General features: G+C 41.7%; 1 protein-coding gene across 2 annotated transcripts in view; it reads right to left on the bottom strand.

Annotated features, from left to right (window-relative positions):
- Window positions 1-19,972, bottom strand: part of Atl1 (atlastin GTPase 1) — an 80,096-nt gene that overhangs the window by 31,035 nt on the left and 29,089 nt on the right. For both annotated transcript variants that reach the window (XM_052739663.1, XM_052739662.1), the window contains exons 3-6: window positions 9,121-9,368; window positions 4,240-4,374; window positions 3,713-3,817; window positions 724-774 (exon numbers count right to left, since the gene is read on the bottom strand). In XM_052739663.1, the coding sequence (XP_052595623.1) occupies window positions 724-774; window positions 3,713-3,817; window positions 4,240-4,374; window positions 9,121-9,368 (539 nt within the window). The remainder of the gene's footprint in view (window positions 1-723; window positions 775-3,712; window positions 3,818-4,239; window positions 4,375-9,120; window positions 9,369-19,972) is intronic.

Below are 19,972 nucleotides of genomic sequence, written 5' to 3' on the forward strand. Positions count from 1 at the left end.
CCAATTCTGAGTTGTCCTCAGGCCTTCTCTACCAGTTCTGAGCCACAAGGGGCAAAGTCTAGCATATAACAGACATCGTACCAACAAATTATCAAATCCGCCATCTTAAGATTTTGACACTGCAATTTAGCGACTCTTTTTTTTTTTTTTTTTTTTTTGGTTTTTCGAGACAGGGTTTCTCTGTGAAGCTTTGCGCCTTTCCTGGGACTCACTTGGTAGCCCAGGCTGGCCTCGAACTCACAGAGATCCGCCTGGCTCTGCCTCCCGAGTGCTGGGATTAAAGGCGTGCGCCACCACCGCCCGGCTTAGAGACTCTTTATACTCAAGACTCTTTGTCCTCTTCTTTGTTGTTGTTGTCGTTGTTTCAAGACAGGGTTTCTCTGTGTAACAGCCCTAGTTGTCCTAGAACTCACTTGTAGACCAGAGTAGCCAGGAACTCACAGAGATCTGCCTGCCTATGCCTCCAGAGTGCTGGGATTAAAGGCGTGTAACACCACCGCCCGCTCTTTGTCCACTTTGATTTTCCATATATGTTCATGTATTTAGCACTGGGAGCAAGCACGTTTAGAAACAAAAGAACATGAAAACTGAAAGAACATAGCCAGACAAAACTAGACAAGAGACCTGGCAACAGGATGACCCTTGTGGTCATATGTCTGAGAATCCCCAAAATTCTGGTTTGCGTGTCTAAAAGAGCACCAGATACACAAAACATGCTTTTACCTGGAGGTGCTGAAGATCGTCCTCTTGGACATTCTGGGATAAGTTGTACACCTTGATTAGGGATAAGGAGTCAGATGAGAATATGATCAGCATCACTTCATCATTCGGTTTCCATAGACGTCAGTTATTACACAATCAACTCTCTTACACACAGTTACGAGACCCCAAGGGAGGAGTAAAGAGAGCTTGACAGATAATGAATAATGCGCAATGAGCATAAAAATGTTAGACAGATACAGGAGTCACTCGCTGCAGAATCCAAATATTACTATTATTTTATGGGCCTATTTAATAATCTCTCTTCAAAGTACACCAAGTGAGTATCCATCTAACCCTGAGCAACATCCACGGAAAATGTGTGTGTTGGGGGACTGTTTGGTTTCACAGTGTGACACCGCAAGCCCTTTTTATTTGGAGAGAAGGTTTCATCATGTTGCCCAAAGTTGTAGTCCTCCTGCCTCAAACTCCCAAGAAGCAGGGGTTGCAGAAGTGGGCTGTCCTGTCCAACTGGAAAATTGAAATGAACTCTTCATAACTCGCTGACTGATTTCTGTCTGCAGCAAGTCCCTCCACACAGGAGTCAGGTTGGAAGGCCAGGCTCACACTCTGCTGCTGCCTTGTTGCTCTTCTACATCCAGCAGAGCCTTAAGACAAAACTGCTTTTCTCCTTTACTTGAGCTGATAAACATTAGTAACTTCAAAGATAAAATTGAGGTTGTTTATGTGTTTACATATTAACACAAACAGTCTCCTTCTTGTACTTACTTAAATAATACAATTTCTCAGATATTAATTTAAAATAGTCATTACTTAACAGACTTTATGAAAAGAGTCAATGTTTTCAGGTCAACTATAAATACTAAATAATGAATGTTAAAAACAAAGTTAAACTGATTTTAATTGGCTTGTGCAATGATCTTTCCTATTGATTTTAAAGGAAATAGATTTTGGGTTGGTACTTCAAAGATTCACTGAAGCAGCAGGTTTTTGTATTACAAGAATAACCTGTATTTTATGGATAGCTTTCTTGTGCCAATCTTATAAAAAATTCCTTGTTAGCTTTATCTTTTACTTTATGTGTAAGAACATTTTGTTTGTATGCATGTGTGTACAGCACATGTGTGCCGGGTGCTTGCAGAGGTTAGAAGAGAGTTAGATCCCCTGGAACTAGAACTATGGATGGCCGTGGGCCACTATGTGGGTGCTGGGAACTGAACCCAGGTCCTCTGCAAGAGCAACAAATGCTCTTAACCTCAGAGCCATCTCTCCGGCCCCAAGAAGTAGATTTTTTTAAAGCATCAATCATGGGTTATAACTATAACTTTTCTTTTCAATTCATTTTCTTAGAAATTCAGTTCACCCTCCCTCTTCCTTGGTACCTGTCTGGGCAGTGATCACACAGAATGTCTGTCTGTCTGTCTGCTCACTAGCTCCATTACTCCATCTGCATATGATCACAGCCTGGACTGGACTGGCTCACTCTGTTTTGGCTTTCCCACTTTTACAAGCCATCTTGCCTCAAAAAAAAAAAAAAAAAAAAAAGAGCTGGGTGGTGGTGGCCCCACTCAGAAGGCAGAGGCATGTGGACCTCTCTGTGAGTTCGAGGCCAGCAGCCTGGTCTACAGAGCAAGTTCCAGGGCAGCCAAGACTACACAAAGAAACCCTGTCTCAAAAACCAAAACAAAACAAAAAAGACCTGCTTTGTTTCTTCTATACCTCCACTCCCTGCTGTCATCAACAGACAGAAAACATCTAACAGCAGTCCTTAAAATCTTTTCAGCCATACATTGTCTCTGTATGGTAAAGCCCTCCACAGACTTTCAGGATAATTTAGAAAGTCTACAATCCCCCACCCTGCCCAACAGTACTTTTTTTTTTTTTTTTTTTTTTGGTTTTTCGAGACAGGGTTTCTCTGTGTAGCTTTGCGCCTTTCCTGGGACTCACTTGGTAGCCCAGGCTGGCCTCGAACTCACAGAGATCCGCCTGGCTCTGCCTCCCGAGTGCTGGGATTAAAGGCCTGCGCCACCACCGCCCGGCAGACAGTACTTTTTTTTTTTTTATTTTATTTATTTATTTATTTATTGTTTATTTGGTTTTTTTCCAGACAGGGTTTCTTTGTGTAGTTTTGGTGCCTGTCCTGGATCTCACTCTGTAGACCAGGCTGTCCTTGAACTCACAGAGATCAGCCTGCCTCTGCCTCCTGAATGCTGGGATTAAAGGCATGCGCCACCACTGCCTGGCCCAATAATACTTCTAAAAACAGAAAGGAAAGAGCAAAAGAAAGGGAATTAAAAAGCTTTAAAAACACAGTTTACACATAAGTATAAACTGTTTTTTAAAGCTATGAACATACATAGCTTTCACATTTTAGAAACACTTCCACCAATGATTTATTTATTACTGTTGTCTGTGTGAGGGATGTGTGTGTGTGTCGGGGAAGGGAGCCATGAGCTATGCGTGTTGGTTAAAGGGTAGCTCTGTGGAGTCTGCTCTCTCCTTCCACTTTAGTGTTATGGAGATTGACCTCAGCATATCAGCTCTGAGACAAGGTCACATGTAGCCCAGGCTGGCCTCAGACTCACTGCATAACCAAAGATCTTCTGGCCTCTATCTCCTCAGTACTGGGACAACAGGCATTCCCCGCCATACCCGGTTTATATGGTGCTGGGGATTGAACCCGGGACCTTGTAAATGCAAGACAAAGACACTACCAGCTGATCTACATCCCTAGCTATAAAATTTAATATTATTTAATGTATTGTAAACTCTAACAGAAAAAGTAACAATACTAAAGCTATTTTGGACTAAAGCAGCCAATTTAGAAACTCATCAGTAATTAGACTACAGTAACAATAACTATTCCTGGCAGTTAACTGAGCAACACCTATGATTTGCCATGATCTTTGTCTCATCGCCATGTGTATGTAGAAACACTACCCATAAATTTTAGTTAAGAAACATCTACAGATAGGTTTATTTTACTCCATACCTGTATTGAGCTGATCATCGTGCTGAGGGCAAATACTGTGGCCGAATCTCTCAAAGTTGACTGACTGTCAAAGGTTCCCTGAGTATCCATCAGTAACACCGCCACCTACAGGTGAACAGAGTACATCACTGATACTGTACACAACAGCCAGGGTACCAGGTTACCATGACATTAACACCAGAAGAACTAAAGGAATCTATTATCAACGAATACTTGAAAGGTAACTTCTTACATGTGCTATGAATGCCACAAGAAATATCAATAGCTGCTGGGTGCAGTCATTTTTAACATTCTCTGTTAACCTAGGATAAAATCATAACATTGAGACGATGTAAAAATATCAGCTTGCTATCTGCTATTCTGTATACATTATGATTTTTGTCTCCTGGGATCACTAAACAGTTTGACATGGATCATTCAGTAAGATGCCTCTCTTACCCCTGTAGCATTATGTGAAAAGAACAAAAGACCATTTTCAAAGTTACTATTGAAATTAAAATTTTAATTTTATTTAAAAAATGTCATACCTTTTTACCATCAAGCTTATTGACAAGGAAAACCTCACTCCATATCTGGATTCCTGTGGTTTCTCGTTCAGATCCACCTCTCCATGAAAATCCAGTCAATGGTTCATTGTAATCTCCAACCCAGTCAACAGATTCCTATAAATTTAATAAAGACTATGATTAGAATTGGATATGCATGTATGGTTTTTCCTCTCATCTTTTTTGATGCTTCTTTTTTTATAACTCAAATTAAAAGGAAAAGCGTGTGCATATCTGTTACACTGATACAGTCATTTTATTTATTCAAAAGTAATTACAGAGGAGCAACCATCTGTTATAGTTTATGTTAGTTGCTAACATCACTACAATTTATACACATACACATGTGTATAATATATATGTATATGTCAGGATGGAAATGTATATAAAGTATAAGTGGAAACATAACATGGGAAATGGAACAACTGATTCACTTATTCATTCATTTATGTGTATGTGTGTCTGGTGTGAGTATACATATATGTGTGCAGGTGCCCCTGCAGGCCAGAAGAGGGTGTTGAATCCCCTCTAGCTAGAGTTACAGGAGGTTGTGGGCTGCCTGACATGGGTGTTGGGACTTGAACTCTGGTCCTCTGGAAGAGCAGTAAGTACTCTTAAACCACTAAACTATCTCTCTGGAACAACTAATTCTTGATGAGATAAGACTTATTGAGAAGGTAATGTCAGAAGCCTGTTTGAGAACTAGCCAGGTGAACAGCCTGGAGAAGACAATCCAGGAAATAAGAAGTCAAGAAAGAGCAAAGGAAAGAAAGGAGGGAGGGAGGAGTCAGGAAGGGAGGAGGAGTCAGGAAGGGAGGGAGGAGTCTGGAAGGGAGGAGGAGTCAGGAAGGGAGGAGGAGTCAGGAAGGGAGGAGGAGTCAGGAAGGGAGGAGGAGTCAGGAAGGGAGGGAGGAGTCTGGAAGGGAGGAGGAGTCAGGAAGGGAGGAGGAGTCAGGAAGGGAGGAGGAGTCAGGAAGGGAGGAGGAGTCAGGAAGGGAGGGAGGAGTCAGGAAGGGAGGAGTCAGGAAGGGAGGAGGAGTCTGGAAGGGAGGAGGAGTCAGGAAGGGAGGAGGAGTCAGGAAGGGAGGAGTTGCACACATAAGGTCACAGACAAATGCTCTGGTACAGAGGTTGTGGGGGAGAAGACCGGCAAGCAGAGAGGTTAGACTGCCAGATTCTAAAGGCCCAGGAAGGCGCCCAATACAGATGTTTATCCTGCAGGCAAAGGGAGTGAGGAAGACACAGAGGGAATCACCATCACAACTGTGAGGGAAAGATTATTCTAGAGGGAGTAAAGAGCTAGTGAGATGATGAACGGCAGGAAGGACCAAAAAGTAGGTTATTATAAAAGCCAAAATATGCTTGTGGGCCTGAACCAGGGCCTGGACAGAGGGGAGGGGCAGAAGGGAACAGATACAAGAGGGATTTGATAACTCAAAAGAAGAAGAACTAAAGTGAAAATTATGTCAGAACTAATATCAGGTGAGACAAGAAATACAAAGAATCACTTAGATTTTGCAAATTTTCACCCTAACCTTGGGTAATAGTAGCTATACTCACTTTGATATCTGTTGTGGGGATAAATTATTAGTTTTTGGAAGACCTCACTATATAATCCTTTAGCTAAAAGCCTTGTATAAACTAAATTACAAAACTTTACAAATGCAGAGAAATTGGAGAGTAGACTAGTTGAATTAGTAAGTCTACACAAACTAGTATAAAATATAATTTTGTTATATCTTATCTTTAAAAATATTTTCATTAATTCTTTGAAAATGTTATACACAATATCTTGATCGTATTCATTCCCCTCCCCCAATTCTTCCCAGATGCACTACCCACTCCATACCCACCCTCCTGTGTGTGTGTCTTCATGAAAACAAACAGACAAACACACAACCAGTGAGGGCTGCCAACGCACTCTTGATTGTGCAGCCATCCATGAGAGCATGGTTGACCTGGCAGGGGTACCACCCTTAAAGAAACCTAACCCTCCTCCTCCTGACAGACACCAGTTACCAACAGTTCGTCAGCTGGGGTGAGATGACCACCGCCTGCGTCTGTGCTGGGATTGTGTCTGGCTTGAGCATGCACAGTTCATGCAGCCATGAGCTAGTTCACAAGGGCAAACTGCCCCTTTTGTATCCAGAAAAGTCTCCTTGTAGTCATCCACAGCCTCTAGATCTTCCAATCTTCCCACCCCATCTTCCGCAATGATGGCTGAGCCTTGGGTGGAGTGTGTGTGTGTTACATCCTGTCTTATTCTATAAAGCGATTTTAGATCCTCATAAAAAGCATAATAATGGGCTGCACCATCTGTGCTACTCAGTCTTACATTTTCATTTCCAATATAAGATCCACTCCATGGAAGATGTACTCTTTGTTCATTGCAAACAGCATACTCATCCCTTCAACTTCCCCTACCAACCTACCAACTGTCAGCAGCTCCTTGCTAGGGTGGTTTTTGTGCCCACTTCCCCCTCCATGTTGAGATGTGGGATGGCTTGCACTTGCACAGGTCTTGTGTGTGTTGTCCCAGCCTCCGTGAGTTCATGTGACTGCTATGTTGTGTTTGAAAGACACTGTTTCCCTGAATTCATTCACCGTGTCTGGCTTTTAAATGCTTTCTAGCCTCTCTTCTACAATGATTCAGAAGCTCTGGAAGGCAGGTGTGTGATATAGGTGTCCATTCAGAGCTGAGCATTGCTTGCATTTTTTTCACATGCCTTGATTCTGCCTCCTTATCCAAACCATAACAGGCTTTAGTATATAAATGCTGTCTTCTTTGGTATCTTCCTTGGTGCCTGACACAATGCAAGGAGTCAATTGATACTAACTAGTCAATGTAGATATTTAAATTAATCAAAATATGCTACATACAAAAACAGCTGGGAAGTATATTTCAATGGATAAATTGTGATGGCTATGAATTAGGAAAATAACATTACTGCAACATTAACTGAGGAAAATAATATTATAAAAGTTCTATCCCAGAAAAATAACTTTGAAAGACAAGGGCTATATCCATAAATAGTGACTTTGGAAGACTGAAAATTTAGCTTGTTTCATGCATTCAGGCACGCATTCATCATATCTTTAATGATTAAATATTGAATACTATGTTTCAGGCATAAAATAAAGTTAACAATATTCCTGCTAAAAAGAACATAGTTTTCCCCATTTAAAATCAAGTTTTGCCATTCTAACATGAGTGACAGTTGTATGTGCAGAAGAGGGGCTAGAATAGGTCCGCACTAGAATAGGTCCACACGGTCTGTGATGCCCTAACCCTAACACTAACCCTGATGCCTGCCCTTCTGCAGGGAACAGCACGGCCAGTGCTCACATTCTGTCTCTCATTGTTAATGCTCCACGAGGTGGAGACAAAGAAAAATGGGATCCAAGCAAGCACTCTTTACCACAGGCAACTTGACTTGAATAGAATGTATATCAATGACCCATCTATGTGAAGTACCAAAACACCTTTGCTGTGCTAGAAATCAGGACTTAAAATGGTCTTACTTGCTTTCAAAGCCTGAATTTTCTTAGTATTTCTGTTCCTCATTTGTTTGAACTAAAGCTAAAGGTTAGCCTCAAAGTTGTCTTAAAATACCTCATACCTAAAAGATCAAACTAAAAAAGTGCTATGAATACACAGTCCAGAGCCCTTTTGTGACAGTCTTGTCTTGTGGCTCAGGCTGGCCTGGAATTTGCTACAGCCCTGGCTGTCCTGGAACTTGCTTTGTAGACCAGGCTTGTCTCAAACTCACAGAGATCCACCTGTCTCTGTTTCCCAAGTACAGGGATTGAAGGTGTGTGCCACCACACCCGGCTGGCTAATTCTTAACTTGTAATTCTTCTGCCTCAACCTATCTAGTGCTTCAGAATATAAAATTCTTTGGGTGATATAGCTTTTTTACTTCAAAACTCCATGTCTGCACTGGAATTCACTGGGGGGAGGGGGGGATGCCAGCCTCTAGCCTTGTTCTAATTTCCCATCCATCCTTCTGCATTTGGTATAGCCGAGGTCCTTAGAAGTCACATTTTTGTATCACATGATTTGTCAGACACTATCAGTTGCCTCTGGGATCAGGACAAAGTGGGAGCGGACTAGCAAAGGTTGTGAAGGAACTTTCTAGAGAATGGTGGTCTCTGTTTTGAGTTGTGGACTGCATAGGGATACGCATTTATAAAAATAAACAGATGCACTTTAATATTTGTGTTTCTCCATATAGATTGTATTTAAAAACAAAAGCTATGAGAATAATATATGATTTATATGGAAACGTGGAGAAAGTACACTGATGTTAGCAATTTAATTTGAAGTTTTTTAATATCATGGAGTGATGAATGACTAGGAAGAATGAGTACATACGGCATACATGATAAATCAGGAACATTAATGTCTGTGGAATAATAGAGGTGTCGGCACCCAAGTGCTCACTATGAAATTCCTTAAAATTTGCCTCATATTTAAGGATGTCATCACAAACATTGTGGGGAAGTTATTAAAAAGAAAAGTTTATAGTGAAACCTACTTGACATTTTAAATACTACATGTAAAATTCATAGTTATATCACTATGCTAGTGCTAATTTTTAAAAGAGTAAAAAGTAAGTTATATCTTCAGGTAAATGCAGCACAGTAGCTTCCAAATAAAATCATGTGTAGTCTGTTCCCAAAGCACTGAGGTTGGAATGGCTGCACATAGCCTTTACACGAGGCACACATAATAGCAGAAATTAGCCTGCCATAGCCTTTACACAAGGCACACATAGTAATAGAAACAGAAATACTCAGTGCTAATAAGAATGTGACATGGAAGAGGCACAGGAAGGAAATGTTTTAGACGCCCTTCCCTACCTGGTTGTACATGTACCGCAGCATGAAGTCCATGAGGAAAGACTTTCCTTTTCTAAAGGCTCCAGCAACAGACACAGCAACCACCTCCTTGTCTCTGACGGACTCCGAGAGAAGGATCCGGTTCAGCGCGGCCTCATCTAACTCAAAGGAATGGTCATCTTTGACAATGAGGACTTGGACAGGTCCTGCCTTCTTCACTGGCTCCTCCTCTTCTGAGCTCCATTCGCTTGACTTCTCTGAAAACCCACCTGTTGAACCAAGTATCGATTACTTTAGTTAATTATCTCAAAACACCAGGAAACAGGCACCTCTCAACTCTCAAATGTAATTGGGACATTCCAGTCACGTGTTTTGTTTTATTCGGACCATATCACTTAGTCCAGACCAGAGACTTAGTCTTCCTGGTCATGTGACTCAATCAACCATTATTTTCTTTTCAAAATGTTCTAAATTGGTACAAAGTTCTTTACTAAACAAGAAAAAAATCTAAGCAGTATTCAACTTTTGGAGCAGATGACTATCATGACTGTATTTTGCACATCCTCCATCCTCTAAGAATAAGCTTGGTTATTTAAACAGAGGGTCCCTGCAATGCTTCTCTGTGCATATGCATGAGTGGATGTGAGAGTACATGCACATGGGTGTGCACACAGATGGAGGTCACAGGTCTTTATCAAGGGTCTTCTTCAATCACTCTCTGCCTTATTTTCTGAGACAAGATGTCTCACTGAATCTGGAGTTCACTCATTCAACCTGACTGGCTGGCCAGCCCACCCCAGGGACCCCACTGTTTCCACTTTCCCAGTGCTGGGCTTCTGGGTGTGTGCCACCATGCCTGGTCTCTGTTTGCTGCTGGAAATCAAACTCAGACCTTCACACTTCTATACAAAGTGGTAACCGACTCCAAAACCTTGTTTTCAGACCTCCACATGCATTTTTATTTTTTATTTATGTGTATGGTATGTATCTCTGAGTATGCCATGTGTGTGCAGGTGCCCATGGGACCAGAAGAGGGCACTGGATCCCTGGAGCTGGAGTTATATCCTGTTGTGAGTCACCTGATGTGGGCACTGTGAACTGAGCTCAGGTCATCCGGAAGAGCCAACAAGTACTCGTAAGCACTGAGCCATCTCTCCAGATCCCATATTTTACAAAATAAACAGAAAAAAGTATGACCCAAATGACCAGGAACTCTAAGACCCAATCAAGAGACCCAATCTAAGAACTCATGAGATAGAGGAGTGAAGATAAATACTACAGCATAGAGTCTCCAGTGAAATTACAGGAGAAATTTCCCCAGTCCGAGGAAGACATGAACATCCAAACACAAGAAGCACTGAAATGACAAACAGAAAGCACAGGAGAACAACATATATCCAACATGCCAAACCACAGCACAAGACACATGTGCCTTTCCACTCTTCACAAGTTAACGCTGACGTAGAGCAACTGTCAATTTAATAATAAATTTTATTATAATATTCTTATAGATTTAGCACTTGGCTATGTTTTATAAACTCCTTATGAAAATATGAAAAATATTCACATCTATTGGGCTTTAAAGTTTTGCTTTTGATATTTAAATCTGTCAGGAATTGATACTTGGATCAAGTATAAGAGAAATCAAGATTTTCTATACCAGCACCAATAACGTTCTATCTTAACTGAAATAGAGCAGAAAAGTCATTACCTATAGTATGGAAAGCTTCTCTTACTCATCTCATTAATATTAGTCTGGGCCATTTTAACACTTTGCAGCTAAATACTATAATCAATATGCTAATTAATTTTAAATTTAAAATTGCACTGTACTGCTAGCCATGGTGGCAGACGGTGGCAATCCAGTAACTGGTGAGGCCGGGGCAAGAGGACCCTGAATTTGAGGCTAGCCTGGACTATGTAGTAAGCAAAGGGTTCCTATGCCCTCTTCTGGCCTCTTTAGGCACTGCATGCACGTGACACGTAGGCAAAACACTCTTCCACAGAAAACAAGAAAAAAGAAAACCTTCTTTAAAAGGTAGTACTAGAGATTGTGCTGGTTGGAGATTTTCCTCCAAGATCCATGACTTCACTGGCCCTGAGGAGTAGGTTTTCAGTACCAGGCATGGTTTCCCTGTTGTTGGGAGGGTCTTAAGTTCAATTAGAGACCTGCTGGTTAGCACAAGTTATGTGTGCCAGCACAATCACTAACAACAAACAGCCTTTCTAAGTTAGGGAATATGTACATTTACACTTTTCATAGTTATTTGCCTAATCGCTATATAAGATACTGTATTCATTTTAGTGTCTGTCCCCCTGCAATGACTGATCAACCATGCAAGGAGCTGTTAAACCCTTGATCTTCATAAATCAGATACATTAACTGCTTATCAGTATCTTTTCAGCTTTATTTGCACGACACTGAATATCTTTTTATATGTAAAGTCTTGATAAGTTTCTTACTAGCTGCCTGTTTGTAACTTCTGTCTGCTTTCCCTATGTTATACTTAGACCTGTGGTTTACGTTGATTTTTGTGAATGGTGAGAAGTAGGAAGCCATGTGTGGTGGCATGTGCCTTTAATTTGTTCTGCAGACACAGTCACACAGAGAAAAATACAAGAAGCAATATAAATGTCCGTCAAATGAGAGACTGTTTCATCAAGTGTGGTTTAGCCACCTATGAAATATAATACAATTGCAAAGAATGAGGAGGCTCATTTGCAATAAATGCCATTGCATATTCTAATAACTCAAGATACAACATAGTATGTACAATATGTCTAACTCTGAGAAAGTTTGAGTGTTTGGAATGTTTGAGGGGTAAGAAGGAACATGGCACAGACAGAATTGGTTGACAGGGTTGCGTGGGGTCAGATCAGTCGGAGGGAGATGAGAGATCGGGGAGAATTTGAGACAAGATGGGTGTCTTAGGGTTTCTACTGCTGTAAAGAGACACCAGGACCACAGCAACTCTTACAAAGGAAAACATTTAATTGGGGTGGCTCCCTTAAAGTTCATAGGTTCAGTTCATTATCATCATGGTGGGACAAGGTGATATGCAGGCAGACATGGTGCTGGAGGAGTAGCTGAGAGTCCTATATCCTGGCTTGCAGGCAACAGGAAGTATCACAAGAAACACTGGACAGTATCTTGAGCATATATGAGACCTCAAATCCCACCTCCACAGAGACATACTTCCTCCAGCAAAGCCACACCCACTCCAACAAAGCCACACCTCCTAATAGGTCCACTCCCACTGGGGACAATTTTCTTTCAAACCACCACAGTGGGTATCAGGAATATGGAAGAGAAAAGATCAGTGCATGTTTCCTGTTTGTCGGTCCTGGCTCTGCCTTTGCAGGGCAGAAGTGGATGACATAGGTAAGTCTGACCTTGCTTGTTTGTTTGTTTGTTTGTTTGTTTGTTTTTGCAGTAGTGGGTATGAAATCTGGGGCTTTTAGTGTGCTAAACAAGCACTCTAGCACTGAGCTACCTCCTGTGCCCGCCCTAAACCAAGATTTGTCCTCATCAGATTTCTGCCTTCTTGAATGTTTTCTTAAACTAAACTTAGAATCAATTCCCCAAACAGTATTCAAGCCTCAAAAGAGAAAAAGAAAGGAAACAGGTGTCGGAAGCGAGCCAGGTAGGGAAAGCGTTTCACTATGGTGGAGATGGACAGATGCTCAGCAGCAGAGAACCACCTGGCTATGGTTTGAATATGCTCTGTTCCCTATGAGACATGTTGAAATTGCTTCCCATGGAGAGGTGGAGGGACCATTAGGAAGTGATAAGGTCATGAAAACTCTTGTGAACATGTTGTCGTCTTTCTTGAAGGACTCGGTGAGTTCTCAGAAGAGTGCACTAAGTTCCGCTCTGCAGGACTAGATGAATCACAGCAGGGGAGGACTGGAAAAGTGCTGGTGCTGGCCCTTCCTTACGGACAAGGACGCTTCTTCTGCAGTGGCATCGATGACTGCAGACTCACAGCTGAGAGTGAGAGACACTGAAGACAACCTCTCCCCCGCCCCCACCCCTGAAAGAACCAGTCTAGACAGGAAGCCATTGAAGAGAGCCTTTAAAAACTGTGATAAAATGCTGAAGTGTAGCTCTTCACAGCTGACGGCTTCCGGCAGGGGCACAGGAAAGGACTCAGTTTTCTTTACGGTGCAGGCCACTGGGAGTTTGACCATGCTCCAATGAGAAGACGGGTAACACAAATTGGACTTGGTGTATTCATTTTCTCTTTTTGGAGAGGGTACAAAGGCGGGGGAGGGTGGACCTGGGAAGACTGGGAAGCAAGTGTGCTCAGGGTACATTGTGTATAATTCCCAGATAAGCAATAAAAAATTATGTTGGAAAAAAACCTGTTTCAAAAGTCTTTAATGTTAGTAATCCCTTCCCATACCCCCTCCCCTCCCCTATGCCCCAATGTACTACTCCATTAATCCTCCTGTTCCATTATTTACTCTACAGAAGTTAATGGGAAGCCATTATTACTGAAATCACCACATACTTGAGTCATAAGTTGTAAAGAAATCAAGCTGGTACCAACCTGGAATCTTCATCTCTGGCTAGCTTTCATGGAGCTGGAAGGTTCTACGTACACTAACAGGGAAGCAAAGTAATCAAGAGTCTTAGCCAGCTGTGAACTGTGTGAGCTACAATAACCACCACCAGGCAATAGTTTCTCACTGGCGCAACAGCGGCATGAATGTCACGGGAGCAACCAGCCACTTTTTTTGATCAGATGTAACGCCCACTCCAGACAGAACCCAGACCTGGTAACCAGGCACTGGACCAAACCTGTGCCTGACTTAGGGGAGGACTTATTATTCTCCTGCTAAATGCACAAAGTAATAAACTGTCCCTTAAGTTCTTACCTTTATATCCAAAAATCAGTGCCTATTTCAATCTTCATCAGAGAAACTTCTTTTTGCAGTAGGTGGTAATTAATCCAGAGACCCACAATTGGTCATTACTCAGAGAATGAGACTTTACAGAGTTCTTAGCTCTAAATGGGACATCTATAGTACACTGGGCTCAGGTTAGAGCAGAGAGGCAGGGAGGATTGTAAGACCTGGATGCAGCAAACAGTATCTGCCAGACATGACAGGGTCCTTGCATACCGTACTCACAGCAGCCATGACTGCACGTACAAGACCTGCACAAGATCAAGTCAGCGGGATCCCGGCATGCATGGGGGCGGGGACTCATGAAGTCCCACTCCCAGCTGAGGATCTACTGGCAAATGATGGCTGCTGGGAGAGGGAGAGTCGGTTCTCTTTTAGAGATGTGGGCTCTGAGAGGCCACCCCCATTCCAACAGATGGTCCTTACCCATGCGCACACAGGCGCACTAAATGGACTTGGTAGGTTTAAAAACAGAGCACGAGACGCTGCCAGGGAAAAGGGCTGAGGGATAGAAAGGGGAGAAAATGGAGGGGAGGAATGAGAGTTGATCAAAACAGGAAAGAAGAGTGAAGCTGCCCTGACGTGCTGTCTCTCTGGACAGCTCCTTGCCCTTCAGTTTTCTGCCATGTTAGGATCCTCATTAGACACGAGTCATGTGACCATGTGCTTACCCACCTTAAGAGAGTGAGTCACAATAAATCTCTTTTCTTCAAAAAAATCATCCAGTCTCAGGTTTTCTGTCACAGCAACAGAAAACGGACAAAGAAACAAACATGTTCTTTCAAGTTTTTGCATACTGGATTTTGTATTCTAAGCAGAGAAATTCTAATCTTATGTGATATTTCTAAGCCACTAGAAGCTGGTACTCAGCTATTGAATTTTGATATGCAGAAAGGGAAATTTAAAAAAATTAGAACAAACAGAGCAAATAATCATTATTATATAACAGAAATACTATCAGAATGTGTTACTAATTTTCTTAACTTAAACTTTGTAGAGAAAAATATATATATTCTATCTGTTCAGCAAATATTAAACCAGGAGAGATAACCAGCTCTGAGTATGCTAGAAATATTTTAGAGAAAATACATGGTGCCTAGGAAACCGTATCTTGGCAACACAAATGTAAAGGGACTGTTACTTTTCTTTGAAGTCTGTCTAATGATAGAACTTGAATTTCTAGTGAAGGACCCTCTGTCTGCTTAAATGCTGAGAACGCCTCCAAAGTAACAGCGGTTCCACAGAGAGGCTGGGGGAGCTGAGGAGACAGAACAGAAAGTTAATTCATGAAGAGGAATTGTAGAGCAGGAGCAGAGCCATGGGCTATAAAGAGATCATGTACTAGGTGCGTCTCAAAGCGCCAATGCATAGTGATTAGGTACTTCTGCTGCGCTAATGCTACTGAGGAACAGCGTTCAAAGCGGCAATGCCAATCCTGCAGCCTCGGAGCCTGGGAAAGATAAGGAAATCACTTAGCAGGATTTTGATTTATTTTTATTTGGAAGCAAAATTCCATAAATCATCCCAAATCTGTCAGCGACCATAAATCTCTGTGTGTTTGCTTGCTCGTGACTTCACACTGAGAGCACTGTGTGTATACATACCTCAACAGAAAAAGAAAGAAACTAATGCAAAATGAAGTTCAAATTCCTGATAGGGATACAAGGAAAAGCTCCGTCTTCCAAGCAAGAAATACACCTTCAAAGCCAGCCTGGTCTACAGAGTGAGTTCCAGGACAGCTAGAGCTGTTACACAGAGAAACCCTGTCTCAAAAAACAAAGGAAAAAAAAAAAGAAAAGGAAAGAAATAAACCTTTCTGGTAAGTGTGTGTGTGTGTGTGTGTGTGTGTGTGTGTGTGTGTGTGCTCACATGCACATATATACACATTATAGATATACTCAGTCAGTGTTGGAATTAATAAAAAGTTAAAAATACATATAATTTTTGCTCCGAACAATTCCATTTCCTGGAATCGATTCTAAGGAAATTATCAGAACTATGCACATGTATTTATAAGAGATTCATAACAACATTATTTATATGGTGACAAATTAGAAATAATCTAAGGGCCTAATTGCGAGATACTGTAAATAAATTGTGGCACAGGTATTTTATGTGAAATATACAGTCATTTGAAGTCACAGTCAGCAGTTCAGAGCACTGGCTGCTGAAGAGGACCTGGGTTCTGTTCCCAACACCCAAATAGCAGCTCACAACCATCTGTGACTCCAGGCCAGAGGATCTGACACTCTCTTTGACTTCTGCAGGTACTTCATGCATGTGGTGCACAGATATGCATTCGGGCAAAGATTCAAACACACAAAATGTAAAAAAATAATAAAATCTAAACATAAAAACAATTCAAACGATGGGTATTTGGTAGCATGAATGCTTTACATTGCAGCCAGTAGCCATATGTGACTATTTAACTTTACAGAATTAAACTTAAATGCATTAAATATTTGGTTCCTTACTGTCGTTTGCCCTACTTAACATGTTCAGCAGCCACACTGGCCTATGTCTGCTCACATTGGACCACTGCAAGTATGGAACGTCTGTTACCACAGAAGGCATTGCTCCTAAACAACAAACATTCTGACTAGAATAACCCAAGCACACAGTTAATAAGCTGTAGTTTAGGAAAGTCGATACTGTTGTGGATAGTTAATTAATACCCAAAGAGAATAAATTACATCAACATATATTAGAAACAAAATTGCCACTTAGAGAAAATCTATAGCCATATATATCTATATAGATATACTATATTATATGTATATGTGTATATATGTAATGGACAATTTGGGTGTATCTTACATTTTTCAAGTTAAAAAAGAATAAAAGAGCCGGGCGGTGGTGGCGCACGCCTTTAATCCCAGCACTCGGGAGGCAGAGCCAGGCGGATCTCTGTGAGTTCGAGGCCAGCCTGGTCTCCAAAGCGAGTTCCAGGAAAGGCGCAAAGCTACACAGAGAAACCCTGTCTCGAAAAACCCAAAAAAAAAAAAAAAAAAAGAATATGTCTAAAAAAGTAAGAGATGCACAGAAATTAGGTAAATACAGCAGAAAAAAAGACACTGAATAATTAGAGATAAGACACACAAATAAAAAAAAAGACTTTAAACCAAGAAAAATAATAGAAACTAAGAGCAATTGTGCTGTGTGAATGAATGGACAGGTTCTAAGAAAGGCATGAATTACTAGAAGTGACTCTAGGAGAAAGAGAAAGCACTAATTGCTCTATAACCAATACAGAAATTGGACCAACAGTTCAAAATCTTATTTTAGAGACAGCAGTTTAGGGTGATTTAATAGACTAGTTTCCTGGAACTGGATCATTATTTTATATTAACTGATAAAAATAATAGAAAAATAAATAGCCTCTACTCATTTTATAACCTTAATATAATCTTGACAGTTTAATACTAAAGTCAAATAAAGAAAGTACAAGGAAAGAAATTCACTATAAACTTCTTTGTAAATATCTTAATCAAAGGATTAACAGGATCAGCAATGTATTTCAAAAGGTAACACTGAGTAGCCTAGCTTTATTGTAGGGTCAACAGATGACTTTAATAGAGATTCAGTAATGTACTGAAACATCCTAATAATTTAAAGAAAAATCATATTGTTTGAATGCATGACAAAAATTATTCATTAGCAAATCTGCTAATGTTCAATATTCAGTGATTATTTTTAAAACTATAACTAAAAGACAAGGACAATCCCTAGGAGGCCCACCCTCTTCTGAAGGGAAATAGAGAAGTGGATCTGGGGGGGAAGGAAGGTAGTAGGGAGGGCCTGGGAGGAGAGGAGGGAGGGGAAACTGCAGTCGGGATATAGTATATGAGAGAATAATAAATAAATAAGGATTTAGGACATAGCTCAGTAGTAGAACACTTACCTAGAATGTGCAACACCCTAGGCTGAATCCTTAATACCATCTCTCCCTCCCCAAGCACACATACAAAATAAAGAGAACAGGAAAACATTTATTTATTTGTTTGTTTGTTTGTTTATTTGGTTTTTTGGGGTTTTTTTTTGAGACAGAGTTTCTTTGTGTAATCCTGGATGTCCTAGAACTCACTCTGCAGAGCAGGCTGGACTCGAATTCACAGAGATCCACCTGCCTCTGCCTCCCAAGTGCTGGGATTAAAGGTGTGTGCCACCATGGCCTGGCAAGAATAGAAAATTAGAAAAAGAAAGAAGGGAAGGAAGGAGGGAGGAGAGAGGGAAGAAGGGAGGGAGGGAGGGAGGGAGGGAGGGAGGGAGAGAGAGAGAAAGAGAGAAAGAAAGAAAAAGAAAGAAGGAAGGAAGGAAGGAAGGAAGGAAGGAAGGAAGGAAGGAAGGAAGGAAGGAAGGAAGGAAGGAAAAGTCTTGACCTTTTGTAGTAGAACAAGGAGATGAGTAGGGAAAATTTGGGAGCACTGGGGTCTCCTGAAGGCATGCAAAGTTGAGGCAGCAACTGCAGTTAATTTCAGGCAATGTTCGCTCTTCACTCAGAAGCAGATATCCACCTCATATCCTTCTCCCAGCCCCATTTCCTGGAATAGTGTGTGCAGGTTAGAACCAGGAAGGACAATAAGGACTTTGTTCTTCAAAATTTGGTATCTATATTCTCACTGTTGAGGGTAGCTTTGATCATGGAAGGGTACCCACAACCAGGAAGCTATTGTTGAAAGCTCTCTCACTGTGGCTCATGAAGACTTCTGTCTTAGTTGGGGTTTCTATTGCTGTGAAAAAAACATCATGACCACGGCAACTCTTTTTTTTTTTTACTTTCTTAAAACAGGTTTCTCTGTATAACCGCCGTGGCTGTCCTAGAACTCACTTTGTAGACCAGGCTGGCCTCGAACTCACAGAGATCCACCTGCCTCTGCCTCCTGAGAGCTGGGATTAAAGGCGTGCACCACAACCACCCGGTCCATAGAAACTCTTATAAAGGAAAACATTTAAGTGGGGCTGGCTTACAGTTCAGATGTTTAGTCCATCATCACGGTGAGAAACATGGGGGTGTGCAGGCAGACATTGTGCCAGAGAGGTAGCTGACTGTTCTACAGCTGGATTGGCAGGCAGCAGGAAGAGAGTGCCACACACTGGGCCTGGCTGGAGCATCTGAAACCTTGAAACCCACCCACTAGTGAAATTCTTCCTCCTACAAGGCCACACCTACTCCTACAAAGTCACACCTCCTGTTCAGTCCAACTTAGCAAGAGGGACTCCATTTTCACCTAGAACACCGCGTCAACAGAGGGAGATGACTACCCCCTAAAACTTGTTTTATCTCAGATTTCTAGGAAATGGCTTAACCCCAAATGCCCAGGAGACAGCCTAACCACAAAAGCTCCACCCTCTCCTGAGTGGATGGCTCTAAGCTAAGGCAGAATCATAAACCCCAGAGGCTCCCTAATAGGTTGGGGTCCACCACCCTGGAAAGTCCCTAACCACGTCTCCCATGTTCTGTTACGATTTGCAGATTTTTCCTTTAAAGTGCTTGCTCTCCCCTGCCTTGAGGACGCAGTCTGCATCCTGACACCAGCCGCCTTCCTGATATATCAGCCTTTTTCAACAAATTTTGTTTGCTCGAACTTGGTCTTCTGGTGGGTTATTCCCGGTTTCACAGACCCTGACACTCCTAATGGTGCCACTTACTATGGGCCTAACGGGTGCCATTTTCATTTGAATCACCACAACTTCCAAAGGTCTCAAAGGACTGCTACCTCACCCCACTTCCCGTTTCTCCTTCTGTCCTCTGCAAAGTCAGAGGGCATTCAAAAGCCATGGGGTACACAGGGGAAAGTGACCACTTCCCATGACCAAAAAAAGATGGCAAGCCGGGAAAGACACGAGGCGCCTTAAGTTTGTAGTTCACACTCGACACAACAATTAAAACAACTTATTTTACTTTATCTTATTTTATTTTTGTTTTGCTTTTCTGAGACAGGGTTTCTCTGTGTAGCCCTGC

Source organism: Peromyscus californicus, unplaced genomic scaffold, assembly GCF_007827085.1.
Source record: "Peromyscus californicus insignis strain IS unplaced genomic scaffold, ASM782708v3 Scaffold_15__1_contigs__length_86483966, whole genome shotgun sequence".
Taxonomy (NCBI): Eukaryota; Metazoa; Chordata; class Mammalia; order Rodentia; family Cricetidae; genus Peromyscus; species Peromyscus californicus.